Source organism: Mixophyes fleayi, chromosome 11, assembly GCF_038048845.1.
Source record: "Mixophyes fleayi isolate aMixFle1 chromosome 11, aMixFle1.hap1, whole genome shotgun sequence".
NCBI classification, from domain to species: domain Eukaryota; kingdom Metazoa; phylum Chordata; class Amphibia; order Anura; family Limnodynastidae; genus Mixophyes; species Mixophyes fleayi.
The window spans coordinates 22212311-22234166 of record NC_134412.1 but is presented as its reverse complement, the minus strand read 5'-3'; the positions used below and the strand labels follow the sequence as shown (position 1 = coordinate 22234166).

At 40.4% G+C, this 21856-nt stretch overlaps 1 protein-coding gene across 2 annotated transcripts in view; it reads left to right on the top strand.

Annotated features, from left to right (window-relative positions):
- LOC142106587 (galactoside alpha-(1,2)-fucosyltransferase 2-like) overlaps positions 1-21856 on the top strand; it is a 41674-nt gene that overhangs the window by 8569 nt on the left and 11249 nt on the right. For both annotated transcript variants that reach the window (XM_075189588.1, XM_075189587.1), the window contains exon 2: positions 20856-20957. In XM_075189588.1, the coding sequence (XP_075045689.1) occupies positions 20909-20957 (49 nt within the window). In that variant the 5' untranslated portion in view covers positions 20856-20908. The remainder of the gene's footprint in view (positions 1-20855; positions 20958-21856) is intronic.

Here is a 21856-nt window from a genome sequence, read left to right as displayed (position 1 = left end):
GGCCATTATCGGCAATTACATCAAAGTACACAGACTTCAGTGATGGTGGATTCCAGCGGGGATGAATTAGTATTGTTTGAGGAACATGTACACAATGATGAGGGTGAATATGATGACAGTGTAGATTGCAGGTGCTGAAATCTAACTAAGAGAAGGGAGGTACCTGATGCTGGTATGCTTGGTAATATTTTGGGTAGAATGGCATCTTGGCAATTTTATGTTTTTCTACAATAAACTTTCACATTTATTAGAGCGTTTTATTTTTCTTTAAAAGGGTACAAGCTTTTATTTACATTTTTGTTTCCCTGACTTAAAAGCACTATGCACTTGAACATAGGCTTTAGCACATGAGGTAGAGGGATTAGTATCATCATGACTGAGACTGGAGAATGACATCAACAATGTCACCCCTCCTGTTTCTGTATGAGCTATGGTACAGTAAAATGTAACTGCAGATTTAGACCAAAGCCAGCCAGTCCTATAATTTCTATTTCAGCAATGACAATTAGCAATGGAGCTCTCCTCTTTATGTGTAACCTATATAATTCAGTACAATGCAACTGCAGATTTACAGTTTTACACCAAGCCTGCCAGCCCAAGTATTTGTATTTCAGCAATGATAATTAGTAATGGATCAATGGAGCTCTCCTCTTTGTGTGTTACCTATATAATTCAGTACAATGCAACTGCAGATTTACAGTTTTACACCAAGCCTGAATGGTTCACCACAATCTGGACCTAAATAGTCTTTAGTAAGGAGACAATTTTATTTCTATTTGTGGTATGCACATCATTTGTACGATTGTAAAAATGAGCATGGTTTCATTGTAGCAATATTGACATTGATTTGCTACTTATATCGTCAACCCTTCTTTCTATTATTAAACAATTAAGAATTATATCAGTAATTACATAATCATGGGATATTAGCTGGCAGGCACGGTTACAGCATAAATTTTTCTGCTTGTTATTATCAGTGTATTTCTAGGTATTCATTTCCACTCCACAATTTTAATATTTCACTTATTTGTCATGATCTTTAATAAAGTTTTGTTTTAACTGTCTACTGCACATATTAGAAAATATAGTTCCAAGAGTGCCCTACACATATAGTCCTCTCTTTCTCATGTTGATTAATAATAGTGTGGGTGCACCACCTTTAGGAGATTTGGCTATATAAAAAAATATGTTTAAGTTACAAATTATACATTTCTCCTAAAAGGTTTTGGGAACTATAGTATTACCTGGTGCGGTATATTTCTTTCTCTTTTTACACCAAGCCTGCCAGCCCAAGTATTTGTATTTCAGCAATGATAATTAGTAATGGAGCAATGGAGCTCTTCTGTTTGTGTGTTACCTATATAACACAGTACAATGTGACTGCAGATTTCCAGTTTTACACCAAGCCTGCCAGCCCAAGTATTTGTATTTCAGCAATGATAATTAGTAATGGAGCAATGGAGCTCTTCTGTTTGTGTGTTACCTATATAACACAGTACAATGTGACTGCAGATTTCCAGTTTTACACCAAGCCTGCCAGCCCAAGTATTTGTATTTCAGCAATGATAATTAGTAATGGAGCAATGGAGCTCTTCTGTTTGTGTGTTACCTATATAACACAGTACAATGTGACTGCAGATTTCCAGTTTTACACCAAGCCTGCCAGCCCAAGTATTTGTATTTCAGCAATGATAATTAGCAATGGAGCTCTCAAAATTTTCACTGTAGATTTTGTTGAACAATGCTACCCCTTCCTCTTTCTATTCTATTTAGCTTGCTGCTCAACTGCTCTACAGACTGTGCTACCGCTTCTGTGTCCCTCTGTGAAATGGCGCTAGATCATCATGGAGGGCGGTACTTATAGGTTTCAAAACTCCAGAGATTCGACGACATAACAATGCCGTTTTGCCTCCTTTTCGATTCCGAAAAAGCGCGAAAATCTATACTCGGATATGCTAAGTTCGGGTGTGTTGGGTTCTAGGGGAACCGAGCCTGAGCATCTCTACTTTAAACTGAGCAGTGGGAAAAGTGCCAGTAAGTTATATTGTTAGATATCAACCCATTTGGACCACTGGTATTAATTGGTGTGAAATTCACTGACAACTGTTTAAATAAATCAATCCAGATTATTCAATTTGGAAAATTGTAAAATAAGTGTCAAAGCAGAAGCAGACTATTTTCGCTTTGTGAGAAGGAGTCAGTTTGGTGGATATGTGGTAATGTGCCAAATAGAAGATCGACTACCCTCTTTTCTTACCACATCTCTAAATATTCAGAAAGACATCACTTACAGTTGTCAGCTTTCATTTCCTCTTTTACCCACACCAGCACTCTTCCCGCTGTGATATTCACAATATTAAGATGTACGAACTTTGTTTCAGACAGAGGTGCGTTTGACACCACAGTCTTACTGTATCTGTTTCAAGTATTACGTGCTGCTATAAACACTGCAATGTTTTGGAGACACCAAGAAGATTAGGAGCTGGCGATTAATAGTCAAATACTCATTCAAAAATAAACAAGTGCAAATAAACTGCAATATAAGGGCATCTATACTGTAAAATAATAGCGTTCAGAGGCTTGTGTAAGTAGTGAGTGGTGTGAAGAGTGATTGCTTGGGCACTGTCATTATTGCTGCTCTAATAAGAAGTGCACATACTCCATACATGCCAATTTTTTAATTCTGCCACGAAGGGGTAGAACGGGGGCAAAATTATGTGATTCACCGGGAATATGACCCATGGAGGCTCTCATTCCTAGTGAAGTCGGCAGAGGCAAGAGACCTATCCGGAATTGGGCAGAGTGGGCAAGTATGACTTACAGAATTCTCTGAACACTTTGAGAATTTACAGAATTCTCAGAGCACAGAACTGTACACTCACAACAAGTACAGTTAGTCTATATATAGTATTATGACTAATAGCTGACTCAGTGATTTGCTGCTGATACTGGAATTAGTAAGTTTCTATAAAATTGTAGCTGGTTAAGTTGTGAACATATTTTGTCTTCCTGTGAACACTATTATTACAAATGTGATTTATTCGTAGTACACCCTTGCAGCTTGCAAAGTTTAGGGCATGCGGTGGCTTGTTGGGTCAATATCTTTAGAGAACACAGTGATAATGAACTAGCATCGCTGGACATGTGACTCAAACAAACCAACTTTAAAGCTTATTTTATATCATTCAGTAAATTGTTGTCATTACAGAAGCATAATACTAAACAAATCTATTTTATAAAAAATATTTGGCATACAAATAACCTGTTGTGTAGAAATTAGTTGTGGTGACATTTTACGCTTAGAGCGACACAAGTCTTGTTCACAGAGTTGTGAAGTTCCATTGATACAATCATTATGTTGTGTGGTGGGTTAGGACTGAGCAGGAACTGATTATGAAATAGTTTGACTAGGCTGCAGCCTAGGGTGTGAGGCATTTGGGGGAGGTGCAAAATTTGCAGGGAGTGCAAACTTGTGACAGGAAAAGGTATAAATTGAAATTACTTTTAAAATATAGGAGAATAGTTGTTCTCCATAGTAAAAAGAAAACATGAAAAGATCAATGTAATAAGATTTTAATCTTGATTATTCCCATGTTAGAAGCTGAAGACAACGGGCTTGATTCATGTTCGGAGTAGCGTCTCTTGCGTGAAATAGCTGTCCAGAAATGGACCATGTGTCAATGAACGCAACTGCAATTCATGTCTGAAGACAAATGACACTTAAGACTGCCTATGACTTTAGATGCAAAACAGGGGAGGAAAGCGGCAGATGAACATAAGTAATGTGCAGTAAGGCTGCGCCAACGCAGTCGCGGACGATGCAACTTTTTACTGGCTTTGCCAGGCTGGTCAGCACGGGGCTGGATACCCTAGGATGATGGAGTCTGCAAAATAAACTGCCCCAACGCTAGGTGTACCCAGCCCCGTGCTAATAGCACTAGGGCTCTTCCCACACTCTTGGGCGGTGAATGTGGGGTAATAAAATATTTTTTTAGCCATTGGGGTCAAGCACCGAATATCTAAGCTTTTCAGAGCTTGATAAACATGCCCAGACACACTTATGAAAACCCTCTGCTTGCGGTGACCAGCAATGCTATAAATTGGAGGAAGAATATTAATAATTCACTGGAAGATTTTCACTTTGCTGGAGATTGCAGAGAACGTTCACCTTCCCTTAACCTTGCCCACCTGGCATATTGTAACTAAATCATCATGAAGCCACAAACAATGTCAACTGTCACTGTGTCTGGTGCGCAGAAGCCCGGAGTTACATATTAGTATATATCAATATTCTTGCCCTAGACTGATTCAAGCCTTTCATAAAAATAATTCTGGCAAGCTTGGAAGTCGCTCGTTGAGGAGGGGGCGGGGGGGGGGGGTACTGTCACAAATCATGTCTGCTGTGACTGTGTCTAGTGCTGAGAATTTACAAATGTCATTAAGTAGGCACTATACAAGACATTTGCAAAATGTTATCATTAACATTTGCTAGATCGGCAGCTGAGCTGGAACAAGGGAAGACCAGGTGAGGTGGAATGCTATCAACTGAGGGCCTGATTCATTAAGGCACACAAAACAACAAACGCATTGTGCATTTTTATTTTTTTTAAACCCACAGAATTTAGGTATACACATGTCCGTATTCAGCTACAAGCTGATCTGAAGAAACATTGAATACAGGTCTAGGTGCGCTCTGCTTTGTCAGACACAGTACACTGCAAGATACATCCACTACATATGTAGTATATATAGTTCCAGTAGAACACACATCATTTTTTAATTATTGTCACCTGTTAACAATATAGTAACTAATTGAAAAAACATAATTTTCTCAACCATGAAATATATGTTTCAGGATGTTATTAATGCTTACTGTACATAAAATGCATTTTTACAGTGGTTCTTAATTGCAAACACATATTCTAGACCGTCATCAGTATCATTCGGCACTTACACCTGCCCTGTGGTGCAAGTGAAAAACACGCACCTTAGAGATGCTCAAAACTTGATTCAGACACTGTTGCGTGTGCTGGAGCTTGGCACGCCCTTACTGTACAGTGACTATATGCTTATGCCCCTTCTCCTTCCCATTACGGGGGATGTCGTAAGTGTCCTTTGCGCTCAAAGATGAATTGGACGTTCTTGCGTTCCCTGGTGTATAGTGGAGAATTGTTGGCATGCAGATGTCCGGGCACATATCCATGGCTATAAAATTGGTCAGTGCAAGGCTACCGTGTCAGACTATTGAGTCTATTTGATTAGTGACCATATCTGTTACCGTTCCTTTGTGCATCTGCTCTGGCTTTCGTTTGACCATCGTTTGTTTGCTTTCTGCAATATTGACTTGGCTGCTCGATCTGTCCTCCGCTTCTCTACCAGTGCTATGTTGATTTATAATTCTGACCATGGCTACCTGTACATTGTTGGTGCTTGACTTGTAAAGTGTCCTGGAACTTGTGGTTGATATTATTACCGATTGGACTGTAACCACTGACTCCTGATCCTGTTTAATGCTGACGCAGTTTCAGTTTACTTCGTACTGGCTGTTCGCTCTCTGAGCTGATGTGACTCTGGCATTGTACCTGATTTGACATCACAAATTCTGTGTGTCTGGAATTATAATTGCTGCCCCGGATTTCATGAGTCCGATGATATGCCAATTATTCTGGCTTTGTTTAATGCTGTAACAAACAAAAATGTATAACTTCTCAGGTATTTATTCCTTAAAATACCATCAGTATAAATTTACTAGAGTTTACTAGAGTCAAATTTAACATTACCTATTCTCCCTAAAAAAAACTCTACAGAGGAGACAGACTTGACCATTATTGAATAGGTATATGATATGCCCCCTATGAGGTGGAACATGGACTCATAACACATTGCTTTCATTGTCACCTCAGCTCCCCTGCGGCCAGGAGGGAACCATGCTTGGTGGTCCTGCCCAAAGGTCTGTAGTTTTTAGTCACTAAATCATGTTTTTTATTACAGATGCTCGGGCTTGGTTTTCTGAAAACCGGACTCACCCGAAACTTAGGGGATCCGAGTAGGCTCGCGAGCCAGTTCGGTACTTTTGCGCATCCTTGGATCTGAATCGAGGCAAAAGATCATTGTTGCGTTGTCGGATCTTGCGGGATTTGGATTCCATAAGTACCTCCCTCCCCAGGAGATCCAGCACCATTGCTCACACAGAAACAGGGGTAGCAGTGTTCTTGGCACTCTCCAGTCTCCAGTGACATTGCTCAGTGCCATTACTAACACAGAAACAGGGGTAGCAGTGTTCTTGTCACGCTCCAGTCTCCAGTGACATTGCTCAGTGCCATTGCTCATACATAAACAGGAGGGGTAGCAGTGCTCTTGTCACTTGCCAAAAATTGACTGGAAAATAATGTTATTGAGGTTAATAATAATATAGGAACACAAAAAGAGCCAAATTATATGATTTTAGCAAAAAAAAAAATAGGGATTTTAGGAAAGAAAATAGGGATCCAAAACCAAAACACGCGGGGGCGGTTTTGCCAAAACCAAAACAAAAACACAAAGTCAATCCAGATCCAAAACCAAACCCAATACACGAGGGTCAGTGAACATCTCTAGTTTTTATTCCATGAACCTGGCTAATGGTTAATATATAATGATTTTTCCCTTCTGTGATACTCCACCTTGGAGCAGCACACCAAGTTACCAAGCTGCATAGCAAAATATGGCAGGGAGCGATACATACCCAACCTTCGTAGTCCCCTCCTCTGTTCTTGCACGCAGGTTGGCACAGGAGCAGTGTAGCCGCCGTTCTGAAACTGCGTATGTTCTGGACCCATGCGAATTCCCAGAAAAGTAGAGCGCGGTCTCGCACAGCAGTTGGGCCCTCGCAGTTGGACCCTCATGACGAACGTCCCTTCACCCCCTCGCTGTAGCAGCCTATGCTATAGTTCTGCCGATGATTCCACCTGATCTAAAGTACAAATAGCGGAAGCTCATTTTAATTAATTATTATTTAATGTTATGCAAAAGTTTGCTGCTGGACTTTTAAATTCTAGTAAAAAAGACAATTGAATAAAAAGGAGAAAATTAAGTAGAAAGAGGACTGAATAAGTTGTGTTAATATATATATATATATATATATATATATATATTATATATATATATATATATATATATATATATATTATTTCCTCTTCTAGGCAAAATAGTTAGGCAACAATAGGCACATATCACACAAACACGTGGCTTCTTCAGATACTGAAAAAGGTCAAAGTTATTTTTTTCTCTGTAATCATGATGGGTTTCCAGTGAACTGCATGGATGCATAAATATTTATGGCAATTTTCTGCTCAAAAAAATCCTGTGACTTGGTTGGTCCACCCACATCCTCTTTGTTTGCTACAGAAGCAGTAACTTCTGACGTCTGTTCTTCCTTCTGAAAGGACAGCTGTGCACGAGAACAACAGTGACCGGCAGGAAAAGCAATCATTGGACCAGCACAGATCCTGACAAAGCAATTTTCTGTCCGTAGCTTACTAGACATCTAAATAAAAGTATGCACTGTCAGAGGAAAATCATATGGCTTAAAGAGCTAGCACATTAATAAAATAATGTAAAATAAAATAATGTTTATAGATTTTAATATTAATTAATTCATATTTAATATTTTTCCTTTTTTTGTACAGCCTCATAATAAACATGTTAAATGCCATGTATAGGATTACAGTGCACAAATCATTTGTCCTAAGATTAAAGGTGTCTGTGCATGTTGTAATCGGAATGACCAACTTCACTGATTTGGCTGGTTGCTAGACAAAAAGTTACAAGCTTCATTCAGCTCTCAGTCTGGCAGGTGTGCTATCACCTACCACACTCATGCAGCTGCAGTTCTGATTGGTGCTGCTCCGTTTATAAACCTCTTCCTGGCAGCATACCAATGCTGGTGATAGTTTCTGCTACACTTAGTGTGCCTTGTATTCTGACCTGTTTTGCGATCAGTGTTTGACCTGGCTTGTTTAAAGGATTCTGCTTCTTCTCTACTCCTAAATCCCTGCCTGTCTGACTCTGAGTTCTGCCAAATACATTCTGGTTGCTCACTACCTGCTGACGTGTGCTCTCCACTTCATCAGACAAATGCCAGACTACTCCACATTAACCCTTGCCTGTTTGACTCAGAGTTCTGCTAATATATCCTGGTTGCTCATTGCCTCCTACTGTTTTCTGTTCTCTCCAACAGGCAGGCGATAGATCAACTGCTACTACCCGAGCCTAAGTCCTGAGGGCAACCGAGCACTGTGGAACATAATTAAGTTTCTTGGAAAGAGGGCTCTAGTATTGCTGACATGTCGGGCAGCACGGTGGCTAAGTGGTTAGCACATCTACCTCACAGCACTGGGGTCATGAGTTCAATTCCCGACCATGTCCTTATCTGTGTGGAGTTTGTATGTTCTTCCTGTGTTTGCGTGGGTTTCCTCCGGGTGCTCCGGTTTCCTCCCACACTCCAAAAACATACTAGTAGGTTAATTGGCTGTTATCAAAATTGACCCTAGTCTCTGTGTGTGTGTGTATGTTAGGGAATTTAGACTGTAAGCTCCAATGGGGCAGGGACTGATGTGAATGAGTTCTCTGTACAGCGCTGCAGAATCAGTGGCGCTATATAAATAAATGGTGATGATGATGATTTGACCATTTTCATAGTGCACAAGCTCTTACTCGCTAATTCCATTAGTTAGGTGACCTGAAATATAATACACAACTTTACTTACTAGTGTTCAGTAAATCCAGCAATTTGGAGGGTTCTCATGCTTTCATGTGTCTCTCATTCACTGAAATGGGAAGTTCAAAGTATCCCAATTTGGGAGGTCAACATGGTAACCTGGTGCTTCTGGTGGGAACTGCACCAAATAATGTGGTTTATACTGGTAGAAATTGATAAATTGTAATTTGTTTGTCCCAGTTGTTAAAATTTGTGATTATGTGTAGTAGAAATGGCTGTGCGCAAGGAATGACACCATCTAGTTTTAATATATTTACTCCGCTAAATGAAATTAGTTTTTTTGAAGGATCAGCAAAACTAGGCACAATCCACACTAAGCACTGTATAACCCCCACTCTGCTCAATATCCCTGTCAGGATTCAAACCCAGGGCTTCTGCCTCTGAGGGCTGCTGCTCTACTGACTGAGCTATTCTGGCTGCTGGAGAGTTCCTTACCTTTATCCTGTGTTCCAGATCAGTTCTAGTGACCTCCTGGGTTTGAAAAAGTGGAGATGTTGCCTATAGCAACCAATCAGATTCTAGCTGTCATTTTGTAGGATGCACTAAATGAATGAAAGCTGGAATCTGATTGGTTGCTATAGGCAACATCTCCACTTTTCCAAACCTGCCGTTTAGTAAATATACCCCCTTGTCTTCCTATAAAAGCCTGGCCAGTTCCTCTCTCCAGTGCCTGATTATTGTGCTTCTTGCCTGTGATCTAGCTCCTGTTGCAGACATCTTATACTCGTGTACAAACCTTGGCTTGCCCTCGACTTCGCTTCTTCCCTAACCATTGGACCTCATTGCCTCTCTGTGTACCATACTCGGCTACGTTTGACAATTCTTATGTTCTAATCTCCTGTTGGCCAGCCTTCCTCTCTGCTACTGGGCTCCTATCTAGTCTCCGGACAGTGACAATCACCCATCGGCCAGGGCAAAGGCCACTAACTTGCTAAGCAAACCAAGGCCTGTGATGTCGCTAAAAAGGAATTTGCCCTTTGCATCAGTAGTTTCACGCATTATAATTGAGCTTTGAAGTTTTGAAAATATTTCTGTATTAATATCTTCTGGAATCTAGTTTTACCTGTCACATACTATTTCTGTGTTCCAAATCATGTAATGTTACACCTCTCTCATAGTACATTTATTGTTTCTTAGTCTATTATGCAATTTAAATTAAGGGGTTATACCTATCTCATAGTACACTTATTGTTCTTGTGAATATTGTGCAATTTAAACTAAGGGGCTATCCGTTGCTGAGTTATCTCCACATTTTTGGGGGATAACGGGCTGTTTCACTGTCAGAGTTAGCTAATTATAGCCCCTGATCAAGCTTGATCATGTCATTATTCCACATTTTCTCTTTGGTGACAGAATGTCATTCTGTTCATTACCACCAATATAAACCTCATGACTCATTATTCTGCTGACATGTTTCCCTTTCTTGCTGTCCGAATGACTGAAGAGTTTATTTAAGCGTTTCAAAAACAATGGGCACGTTTCCGCATCAGAGGCTTTCTCTGCTTAATACCACAATGTCAGGGTGAGAGCCCAAATAAAATATGTATTTGATAAATATGAATGTTCATTATTTCTCATCAGACAAAAGTGTAGAAAAACATTGGTTCAGTCAGCCCTGGGGGAGGTAATTAGATTAAGTTCAGACATTATTTTCAGGAAAATCATTGAACATATGCAGATCACAGCCATGCATTCCCTCTGGGTATTCATTTGCTTTTTTTACTTAGAGTAGGCTGTCTAATTAAGGCACTATAAGAACAAAAATATACCACTAGATTAGAACATTGCCGATTTTTCAAACCTCTCCCCCGGGAGATCCTGGGGAACCAGTGGCATCCCCCCCCCCCCCCCAGCAGAAAGCCTACCTTTAAAATAGGTCCCAGCCGCCGATCAAAACGGGAGGCGGCTGGGCAAATCGCGAGCGGAAGGTGGGGCTAAATGCGGGCCAGCCAATCAGAGTAAAGGAGGGGCGTGATTATGCAAAATCGCCCCCCCTAAACATAAAGTCTAGGTCCGCCCCTGTGGGGAACAGGTTATGTGACGGGGTTAGGAGAGGGCATGGTGACTCCATTGCGTCACCGTTTCCCCGCCCCTGTCAGGAAATGGCAAATTTCACTGCATTTCCTAGCAGGGTAGAGGTTTAATGATGCAAATTCACGTCATTAAGCCCCGCCTCCATAACGGTCTGAGAGGATGCCTACTCTTCCGGGAGTCCGAGAGGACTCCACGAAATTCGGGAGCCTCCTGGAAATTCTGGGAGAATAGACAAGTATGGGTTAGAACCTTTTATTAAATGCAAAAGATAAAGGCAGGCCTGTGAGGAGATGTATCTTTTGTACCTGCTATAGGGTAAGTGCAAATACTCACTGCTGCTGACTTGTTGTAAACCAGGCACATATTCTGAACTGCGGCTGCCTCCGCTCAGGATGTGGGAAGAGATGAGAATAACCAATTCTGAGAATTCTCCCCCCTCTAGGTGCAGTGAGGTACTGCAGGGGCTACAGGTGTAAAACCGAAGGGCTTTGTGCTGTGCAGCTGATGCATTTTGTAAATGAAGCTCCATTGACAATTGTTCACCACAATCTGCCTTTTTTAAACATACAATTCGGTGTCAGATAATTTATATTTGAACCACCTATTCTCTCCATTGTTTATCAACACTTCCTAATCTAGATTACCCCTTTATGTTCTTGTAATGCATGCTGTGCTAGATATGATTGATTTCAATAGAAATCAGGATCATTTTTGGGGGGCAGATTTACTAAAAGGAAAAGTGCAGGTGTTGTCCATGGCAACCAATCAGATTCTAGCTATCATTTTCCTAGAATATACTAGCTAAGATAGCTGGAATCTGATTGGTTGCTATGTGTAATACCTCCAATTTTCCTTTTAAGAAGGATTAGTGAATCTACCCCTTGATGATCATATCAGGTTTGATTTGGAGTATGAATGTTGTCCATACTTGCCTACCTTTGGCAAGTTGTATGCGGGAGAGGGGCGTATCTAGAGGGCAGGAGGGGGCGGGGCACTGTGTATCGCGTCATTTTGGCCCCACTCCTGCGTCAAATATGTCATTTTGTCGAAGGGACAGGGCCAAAATGACGTGATTCACCGCAATTTGCTTCATTTTAGCCCCACAATTGCGGGATGCAGGAGATTTGCCAGCTCTCCCGGGAGTCCATGAGACCAACCCGAATTTTGGGAGTCTCCCGGACATTCCAGGAGAGTTGGCAAGTATTATGTTGTCTATTTAGTGCTCACCATGTTTGACATGTGCACTTTGAGTAAATCAAACATTAATATAAACCATATCTATCTTTTTACTGTATAGCAATTCGCGTCCATGGTAAAAATGTAAATGTATCTATTTATTTTTGTATACAGATTACAATGTATAGCAAATACTAAACAACTTCAAGAAATGGTTTTGCAAAGGTTCTTGAATAGTTCCCCAGCCAAGCATTTTTTTTTTTATTTTTTTTTTAAACTTGAGTTTAGATTAGAAAAACAAAAGTGTTTCCTTTACTTTGGTGCCATCTTGTGGATTTTTATGGCACTTCAATTGCAAATGAATGTTTATTGTCTTTGTGATACAAATAATAGTATGTTAAAAAAAAAAAGAGTCATACAACCGACCATACAAGGGTAAGGAGCGTTAAAAATATTAATACCAAACTCCTGCAAATCAGTCAATCAAGAATCAAAGTATGTACCAGGATTTCAAACTACTGAAGACTGATAGGTTCTATATATTGTCCAATTGCATTTTGATGTACCTTTTTATCACCATATCATCTTTTGTATATATACATAGAACTGTCTATTGAGGTGGGTCTATGTCAGACATACTTGTCTATCCTACCAGAATTTTCGGAAGACTCCTGAATTTTTGGTTGCTCTTCCAGACCTCCTAGTAAAGTGGGTGGTACAGTGGCCTCAATTATGTGATTCACAGTTTGGGGCATCACCTCCTCCCCCTTGCTGTTGCCATATAACATCACCTACCCTGTCAGTGCTGTCAGTATTGCTCTGATTCAGCACTAATTGTACACAGAGTGGATAGCATGCATTGCTCACCCAGCACCTCCCCCTCACCTAGATCAAACGAGGCTTCTCTACCAATCACCAGCAAGCTCTCTTCTTCCTAAACTTACTACACATGAGTATTAGCCTTAGGGAGGAGAGAGCATGCTTGTGATTGGTTGAAAAGGTCCCCATTTGAGGAATAGGTAGGTATGCATCACCAGAGAATGACTAATAGCTATGACATCGGCCTGGGTTCTACAGAGGGTAAGCATGCTACTGACAAGCAGAACATTAAAGTGGAAGTAATCAGATATTCCAGAAAAGGGGAGGAGAAAAATAGTAAGGAAAGGTGCATCCCATGTACACCAACCTCATCCATCTTAGGAAACTACTGAATGTAAGAGTATGTTTCAGCCGTGGTTGGTTTACTGGGGCGATTGGCAACCCAGAAGAAGTTTACCAAAAATGTTTAAGAAACCACTTACACTCAGGTTTGGTAGGTACAGGTATGGGAGCTACGGTCCAGAATGGTTAAGACATGGCGTTTTCCAGATAAGGGTTTTCACCATAATTTATAGCACCGTATTTATAACATACTCCTGTCTTTCCCCTTACTGCCACTCCACAACTGTTGCCAATGCTCCTAAAAGTGACTATAGACTGAGACACTTTCATACACAAAAATTTCCACTTGTGGGCAAAGTTTACACTCATTTCCGTATAAGGTCCACCCTTCCCTAGGTCCCATAGTTCAGGACTGTCCCACTGAAATTGGGACAGCTGGGAGGTATGCACTTGGTGGTCATGGGCTCGGTTTAGAGGTTGATGTAATTCCAAATCGCAAGTGAAAAATTCTGCTTTGTTTTGCGGCACATGTTTATGTTGAGTAAAACAACGTGGAATTTAAAGTTCAGCATAAGTTGCAGCCCCCTACGTCTGGAGAAAACAATGGTGCGCAGTTCCCCCGCAAAAGCCGCAACCAGCACCAGGCAAAGTGTGGGCCCCCCTGTCATAGTGGCAACCAGCCGCAGCCAGGCCTTCACGGAGCCAAATTACCTAGGAAAATATGGGCCGCCATATATACTGACTCATCCCCCTAGGGAAACCATACCCATGGCTGTCAGTCCATGTACTTGGAGAGCTACAAGCACAAGGATGTCCCGGCAGCTAGGAACTCCTGGGACCCATAGAGCACACTCATCATCAGGGCCGGATTAACCCTAGGGCTAACTGGGCTACAGCCCAGGGGCCTCGGGCATCCAGGGGGCCCTTGAAACTGCTCAGCAGCAGTATTGATCGGTCAGGGCGGGGGCGCCCCCTGCGCGATTAGTGCTGCTGAGCAGTTTCCCCTGCGGTCCTTTCCCGGCGCGCTGTAGTCTCCTTACTGAGGAGATCTCGTGAGTCTCACTCTCACGAGATCTCCTCAGTAAAGAGCGCACAGCGCACCGGGAAAGGAGGAGGAGGAGGTAAGTGCCGGGGGGGGGGGCGGCTCGGATCACGGGGGGGCCCTCACAGGGGAATGGAGGCCCCCTTAGCCCAGGGGCCTCCATTCCCTTAATCCGGCCCTACTCAACATAGGAAAAACAACAATAATAGAAATAAAGACTCCCCAATTCCCTGTTTAATTATTTATTAGACCACTACTTTCTTTGGTCAATTCTTTTCTTCTGACCTGAAGTAATACGAGTGCGAAAAAAAACTATGGATGCAAATTAATGAGAAGGGGGAGGGGGGGTTGTCCTGAATAGCTAATCAGAGCAACTTGCCTCTGATTGGCTGGAGCATGAGCAAACTCCTCTGATTGGCTATCTGTGTATAAAGCCCACAGGGATTATGGATGAACTTCATTGATACATTGTATCACATTATGAGTTTTTATGTGTATTTTGAGCTGCATGTATCTGGATAGGTGCAACGCAAGTCATGTTAGGTCACAATCCTGTGGCAAGTTTTTACACATACATTCATTTTTTTTTCTTATCCTAAGTAAAATTTGCATTTGATCTAGTAAACTCGTCCTGTGTTTTGCAGCTGACTCCATTCACTTTCAGTGTAAGTTTTATAATGCCAGAGAAAAGTGTCTCTGGGGGTGTAATTATGAGATCTTCTTTAGTAGGAACCTGTACTTGGGAATGAATCATTGGCAGAATAACTGGTTTTTAATGTGACTATTCACCCTTAGGTAAAAAAACGGGACATTCTTGTTCACACCCTTTGATTAAAAACAAATAGTAAAAAAAAAGGAACTGTGAGAACAGGTGCGGCAGTGTAACACCAGGCTAGTGGCTAACAATACTGGCTTCCAAACATATCTAGTCCGCTCACAGCTCTACTTAGTCAACTCTATCATCACCAGCATTTCTACTTAGGGTGGTTGTACAGCTGTACGTTGTCAGTTGTTAGTTTAGTTAATTACATCATTGTCAGTTGCTTCTGCTGTGAAATGGCTTCAGGTGAAATAGTGATCTATTTAAAACCTGAGAGCGAGTGATTCTATTTCACTGTATTTTTCTTGCTCTCTGATCTCTTCACACCTTCATATCATATGACTTATGAGAATGCACGAATCATTGTAGGCATCACTACACAATACCATAAACTACTGGGACAATATACGGCTTTCGTTAACAGAGAATTCTGAACATACAGTAAGTAGAATAGATAGATGTATAGTTAGACCGGGTTCAACCTTTTATACAGTCTATGGGGTATATTTACTAGACTGCGGGTTTGAAAAAGTGGAGATGTTGCCAATAGCAATAGCAACCAATCAGATTATAGCTTTCATTTATATATTGCATTCTACAAAATGACAGCTAGAATCTGATTGGTTGCTATAGGCAACATCTTTCAAGCCAACAGTTTAGTAATCTGGTATTACAAAGAAAGACTAAACCAGACCCATAGAAGCCTCTGCCAATTTAAGTGTACATGGGTAAATGCATTTCTCCTTAACCCCATACATGGCAATCAGATTATATTCTGTGAAAAATTACCTTCATTTGCTTATTATAACTATTGATATAATTCCTTGAAAAAAACAAAAAAACAACCAATACATTTTAATCCATCCAGTTATTCTGGCCTTACTACCTACATGGTTAGTTAATTCCAGTCTAACTACCCTCACTGTGAAAACAGGGCCGTCTTTCCCATTGGGCACGATAACCAGGTGCCCGGGGTCCCAGGGGGAAAGGGGGCCCTGGCAGGCCTGCTGTAAAAAATCCTGTAAAAAAAAACAAAAAAACAAAACTTACCTTTTTCGGTGACGATCCTGGTCCTCTCTTCCGTGATGCGTTCGCAGTGAATGTCGGGCATGATGGCGTCAACACGCCCGACATTCACTGCGAGCACAGCATGGAGGAGCACAGCGACGAAGTACAGAAGAGGATTCGACGCAACGCAATTGAAAGGTAAGTTAAGAGGGGGATTTAAAAAAAAAAAAAGTGACTCATTTTATATATAAATAAATATATATATATATATTTTTTTTTCCTTATATATTTATATATAGGGGCCCCGGTGCACTGCTGTGTCCGGGGGCCCATACTGTTGTTAAGGTGGCCCTGTGTGAAAAATCCCTTTCTATATTTGTAGTGTCATTCCCCCACTTGCAGTGTCTTCAAATATTGTCTTAGGTATAATAAGCTCTTCAGACAAATATTAATATTGTCCTCAACTATATTTACAGACATTCATTTTGTTACCTCTAATCTACCTTTTTTTTATAACCAGTTTGTCAAATATTTTATTACAAATTTACCTTTTATTTTAAAGAAAATAGAGGGGGTAATCTCTTTATTCTTACAGTTTCTCCTATGCCTTTCTTATATACAAGTACACAAACTGTATCTTAAATTAAAGATTTAACCGCTTAACAAGCAATTAATAAAATGACAATCATGTATTTGCTTCTCCTGAACTTATGCCCGATTTAATGCATCTCAGAATATTATTGGCTGTTGCAGCAGCTGCCTGACATTAGGTTCTGCTAGTCAGGTTATTGTCTTATTCATATATCAAAGTCCTTTTCTCATCTCAGATCTCTCCATTTGTGTTGCATTTAATACATGAGTAGCACAATTTTAGGGCCTGATGCTGAGTTGGGCGCATATTGGGTGCAATTTATGGTAAAAAAAAAAAGCCGCCCATAAAATTTACGCCCATATGCTGGCATCTCAAGGAGCATCCAGTTCTGCACCTGTAGCTTGTAGTTTTATGTCAGGCATCTATACACCCTCATACGCATACACACAACAAGGTCCTACAGTTTGTACACATGTTTTGATAGCGAAAAGCACCTTTATTAATCTTGATATAATACAGCAGATAGAATATTCCTTCTCGCATACTAATAAAGTAGCAAAATATTATTTGTAAAATACTCCAACAGAATCCTATAATATATGTACTATCAATGAAGAAAACACTTATGACAAGTGGTTAGCTAGTGTGGATGACCGTCAATCATCAGTGTGTAAACGCGCACTTGCTATAATCATCCTACGCTAGATTGCCCCTTCTCAACCCCCTTCCGCTTCTCCAGGAGGAGCAAGTGTAGATACCCGCAACTTTCATGCGCACCAAAGAAAGTGCCTTGTTTTCTGTGCACGAGCATAAACACACATTACCAAGCATAATGTCCTGCTGTGTATTAATAACCTTACATCGAATCATCTGCAACTATGGACACCTTCCTCGTACCAGATTAATAAAAAAAAAAATCTACGGGCCCAGTACTGATCTCGGAGGATTCGTATTAAAAAGTTCATCCCAATCTGAATGAATGAATGAATCTGAAATGTCCTATGTCCAAGCGCCTTCTGCTTCCTATGCTTCTGCCGGTGTTTGAGGCACCATTGAAAACTTGGATCGCTTTAGTTTGCCTAGTGGTAGCGTTGAGCCAGTTATCTACCAATGTACATATTTTTCACCTAGCCTCAGTGCTTTTATCTTATGTACCAACCTGTTATGTGGAACGATATCAAATACTTTAGCAAAATCCATATAAATCATATCAACTGCAAGATTCAGATTACAGTGTATTTCCACACAGAAAGAGATCAAATATGGTATGATTGTCTTGTGTTATTAGCTTGCAGCAATATATTTCTTTCTCTTAAATTGCTTGCAAATGTTACCTGCCACTGATGTCAGACTTACTGGTCACTAATTACCTGGCATTGATTTTGATCCCTTTTTTAAATATTGGGCTATATCTGTCACCAAATGCTATATCTGATGGTAATATACGTATTTTCCACCAGTCCCGTGGTAATGACAAAAGTATATCTAGAACTGAACATATCCTGATCAGTACACATGGGTAGATACCATCTAGGTTAGGTGCTTTACCTCTCTTCATCATCATCACCATTTATTTATATAGCGCCACTGATTCCGCAGCGCTGTACAGAGAACTCATTCACATCAGTCCCTGCCCCATTGGAGCTTACAGTCTAAATTCTCTAATATACATACAGAGACAGACAGACAGAGAGAGACTAAGGTCAATTTTTGATAGCAGCCAATTAACCTACTAGTATGTTTTTTTTTGGGGAGTGTGGGAGGAAACCGGAGCACCCGGAGGAAACCCACGCAAACACGAGGAGAACATACAAACTCCACACAGATAAGGCCATGGTCGGGAATTGAACTCATGACCCCAGTGCTGTGAGGCAGAAGTGCTAACCACTAAGCCCCTGTGCTGTCTCTTGATTGTATTTAGTTGTTAGACCAATAATATCGAATGACGTCCATGGGTTATAGTAGCACAATATGTTTCCTAGCATTGGTTCCTCATTTGTCCACACAGAAGAATAAAATATATTTAATAAGTCTTCTTTTTTCTCTCTCTCCTCCATACATTTCCTTTCTTCATCCTTTAGTGGACCAATGTGATACGTTTTTCATGTTTTACTGCTTATATGTTTGAACAACGTTTAGTGGTTAGACTTGCTTTCTTTAGCGACTATTCAGCTTCAATCTTTGCTAGCCTGATTTCTCTTTTACAGACTTTATTACATTCCTTATAGTTAAGTAATGACCACTCTGTATCCTTAACTAAATCTTCTTTTCTTGTATCTTCCTTATTTCTTCACCCTGGTATTTTCCTAGAACTTCTGTTGTCATAAGGTGTATACCCGCTGCAGAACTTATTTAATATTTACTAATATTAAACATTTTAAATATTTTTAAGCGTCTCATTTGGTATCTATGTTTTTCTATGTAAGAGATGCATACCAGTCAATCATCGGGTACATTAGATGTAGTATCTGTTTTATTAGATTAAGTCCAATATTAGACCAATAATATCTAATTATGTGCATGAGGCAGCACGGTGGCTTAGTGGTTAGCACTTCTGCCTCACAGAGACAGATTTGGGGGCAGAAACTGACGTGAGCGTGGTCTCTGTACCACGTTGCGGAATTAGTGGCACTATAAAAATAGATGATGATGATGATAATGAATATAGCTGCCTGTCTAGCTGGTTTTTCTACCACTTTAGAAAGGTAGTTATCTTTTAGTTCATGCAAATCTGTTTGATCTGGCAGAACCAATAGTTCCAGTATCCCCATTTACAGCTAGGTAGTAAATTCACTCAAAATGAGGACCGAATGTTGTGTTACGGTCCATCGTAATTGCGTTAGTAACTGCAATTCTGTACAACCTGGTATGCTTGGCGATACAAGCTGAACATGCGCTTTAAAATCTTATCTATTCAATTATATTTAATCAAATTGTAGGAAAGTCAAAACACATATCGGTGACAATACATTAAAATACGGCTAGATGTTGGAGTCGAATGATAATATGATCAGGGGTGGAAGAACATTTTATTCTTGGGTTGAAGAATTGATGTTATAAAGTGTGCAGCGATTGACACAGCATGTGTAATTGAGAATGTGTCTAATTATATATAAAGTCAATAGGTTGTTCTAAAACATGAAACGGTTTAGTCTATATGGCCAATTTATAACAAACTCCAGTCAGTCCTTCAATGTTGTTATTGTTGTATATATTTACCAATAAGGCTTCCGCGTTGTTGCATTGTTGTTGTTGGATTGTTTCAGGGAGGGGGGATCCAAACTAGTGATGCTCAGGCTCGGTTCCCCGAGAACCGAACACACCCGAACTTAGCATATATCCGAGTACCGAGCCGAGCCGGCTCTGTACTTTTGCGCACCCTCGGAATTGAAACCGAGGGGAAACATCATCATTATGTCGTCGGATCTCGCGAGTTTTGGATTCCTTTTTAAGATCCAACATAACAGTGGATGGGAGGGAGGGCGGCCCCAAGGACAATCCCATCTTGCACCATTTTTCTTTTCTGCCACTGCTGTGTGCCAATGTTTCCTAGATGTGCTAGGAACTGCCGTGTGTTTGTGTCATTGCTCTGTCGCTTACTATCCAGCCAGGTCGCTGCAGTATTTGTCCGAAAGTGTATGAAAATAATATTGTGACCTGTGAGGTGGTCAAAATTGACTGCAAATGACTTGAAATTAGTGTTATTGAGGTTAATAATAATGTAGAAACAAAAAAAGAGCACAATTATGTGATTTTAACATATTTTAGGATTTTTTCTAAAAAATACAGAACCAAAACAAACGAGGGCGGAATTTCCAAAACCAAAACACCAAGCTAATCCAGATCCAGAACCAGTTTAAGGGGATCAGTGAGCATCTCTAGCCCAAACCAGTATCTTGCCTAGGGCCCCATGAGGTCTAAATCCGGCTCTGACTGGCTGTGAGCTAACTAGTTTTTGTGTGCTAGTGAGATATTTACAAAGGGTGCAGCCTGTGCATTTAGGAATGTAATTACAATTTAGCTGGTGTTCCCGTCTTTTTATCCCTGCAAAATGATTTGACTTTTACTCGTCTTCTAAGGTGGCAGCGATCCAGCATTAGCCCTCCATAATTTCAATGGGACAACTTTTGCATCCTACTGATGCCTTTTATAAGGGGAAGAGCTTTTTGATATGCACATAATCCAATGTAGTTAACGACATTAAAATATACCAATGTGACCCATGTATTAATGATATCCCTTTACTTTCATGGCTTATTTAAAGGATAACTTCAGTGAATACTTCCAGAAAAGCATCGGTGTGCAGGAGTAAGTAGCATGCAGAACGCTGGAACCCCACCGAATAGCCTCAACAATGGACATCCGGGTAAGTAGCCATTAGGAACAGAGATTTATTTAGCCTATTCCACCAATTAAACCAAAAATAAGTCATTATCCTGTAAGTATATAATGCTCCAATGAACAGTATTTTCTAAGGAAAGGGGGAATTTGTGTTGACTTAAGGAAAGAGGATGCTCTTCAAATTAATGGAATAGGGCCATGTACCTGTGTATATTCACGGGGGACCAACAGGCATGTTTATGTAACAAACTGGAGTATAACAATTAGTATACTGCTCTACTAACTAATGACCCAACTAATAATGAATATACAGTGTGATATATTTTATAAGCTTAGGACCAGTCCTTCCTCAGGGATAGGTCACTTTTCTAACCAAGGCCTCATACATACAAGTGTTACATTTAAACATTCTAAAGGGTTAACCCTTTGAAAACACAATTGGTTTGGATGGAAACAATCGTTCGGTGCATAGTACAACAGGAACGCGTTACGAAAACACTTTTAACTGTTAAAAACAAGGAAAACACGCAAAATAAGCATAGTCAGTTAGGCATCTTGTTTCCCTTTCCACTAACATTGTGTATCACATGTACACACTCTACTGGTTGCCTGAGGCCTTTGAGGAATAACAGTAGTGGTTGCTTAGGTAACGATTGTGAGACCCATCTGCATAGAATCCTGTGATGTCATATAACAATTCTTAAGGGAAATTATATATAGGGCTAGTAAAGTGTCTCAAGCAATCAAGGTCCTAAATGTTCCAATAAGAAAAGCATTTTACAAGTGCAGGTTATTAGGGATGTTTTTAGAGATCAAAGTTTCTTTGTCCTAAGACATTGGGAGCCACTTATAAGACAAACAATTTGGTTCTAACACAATCTGAGTCTGATGCACAGCCATTTGTGAGGTAAGATCATAGTAACC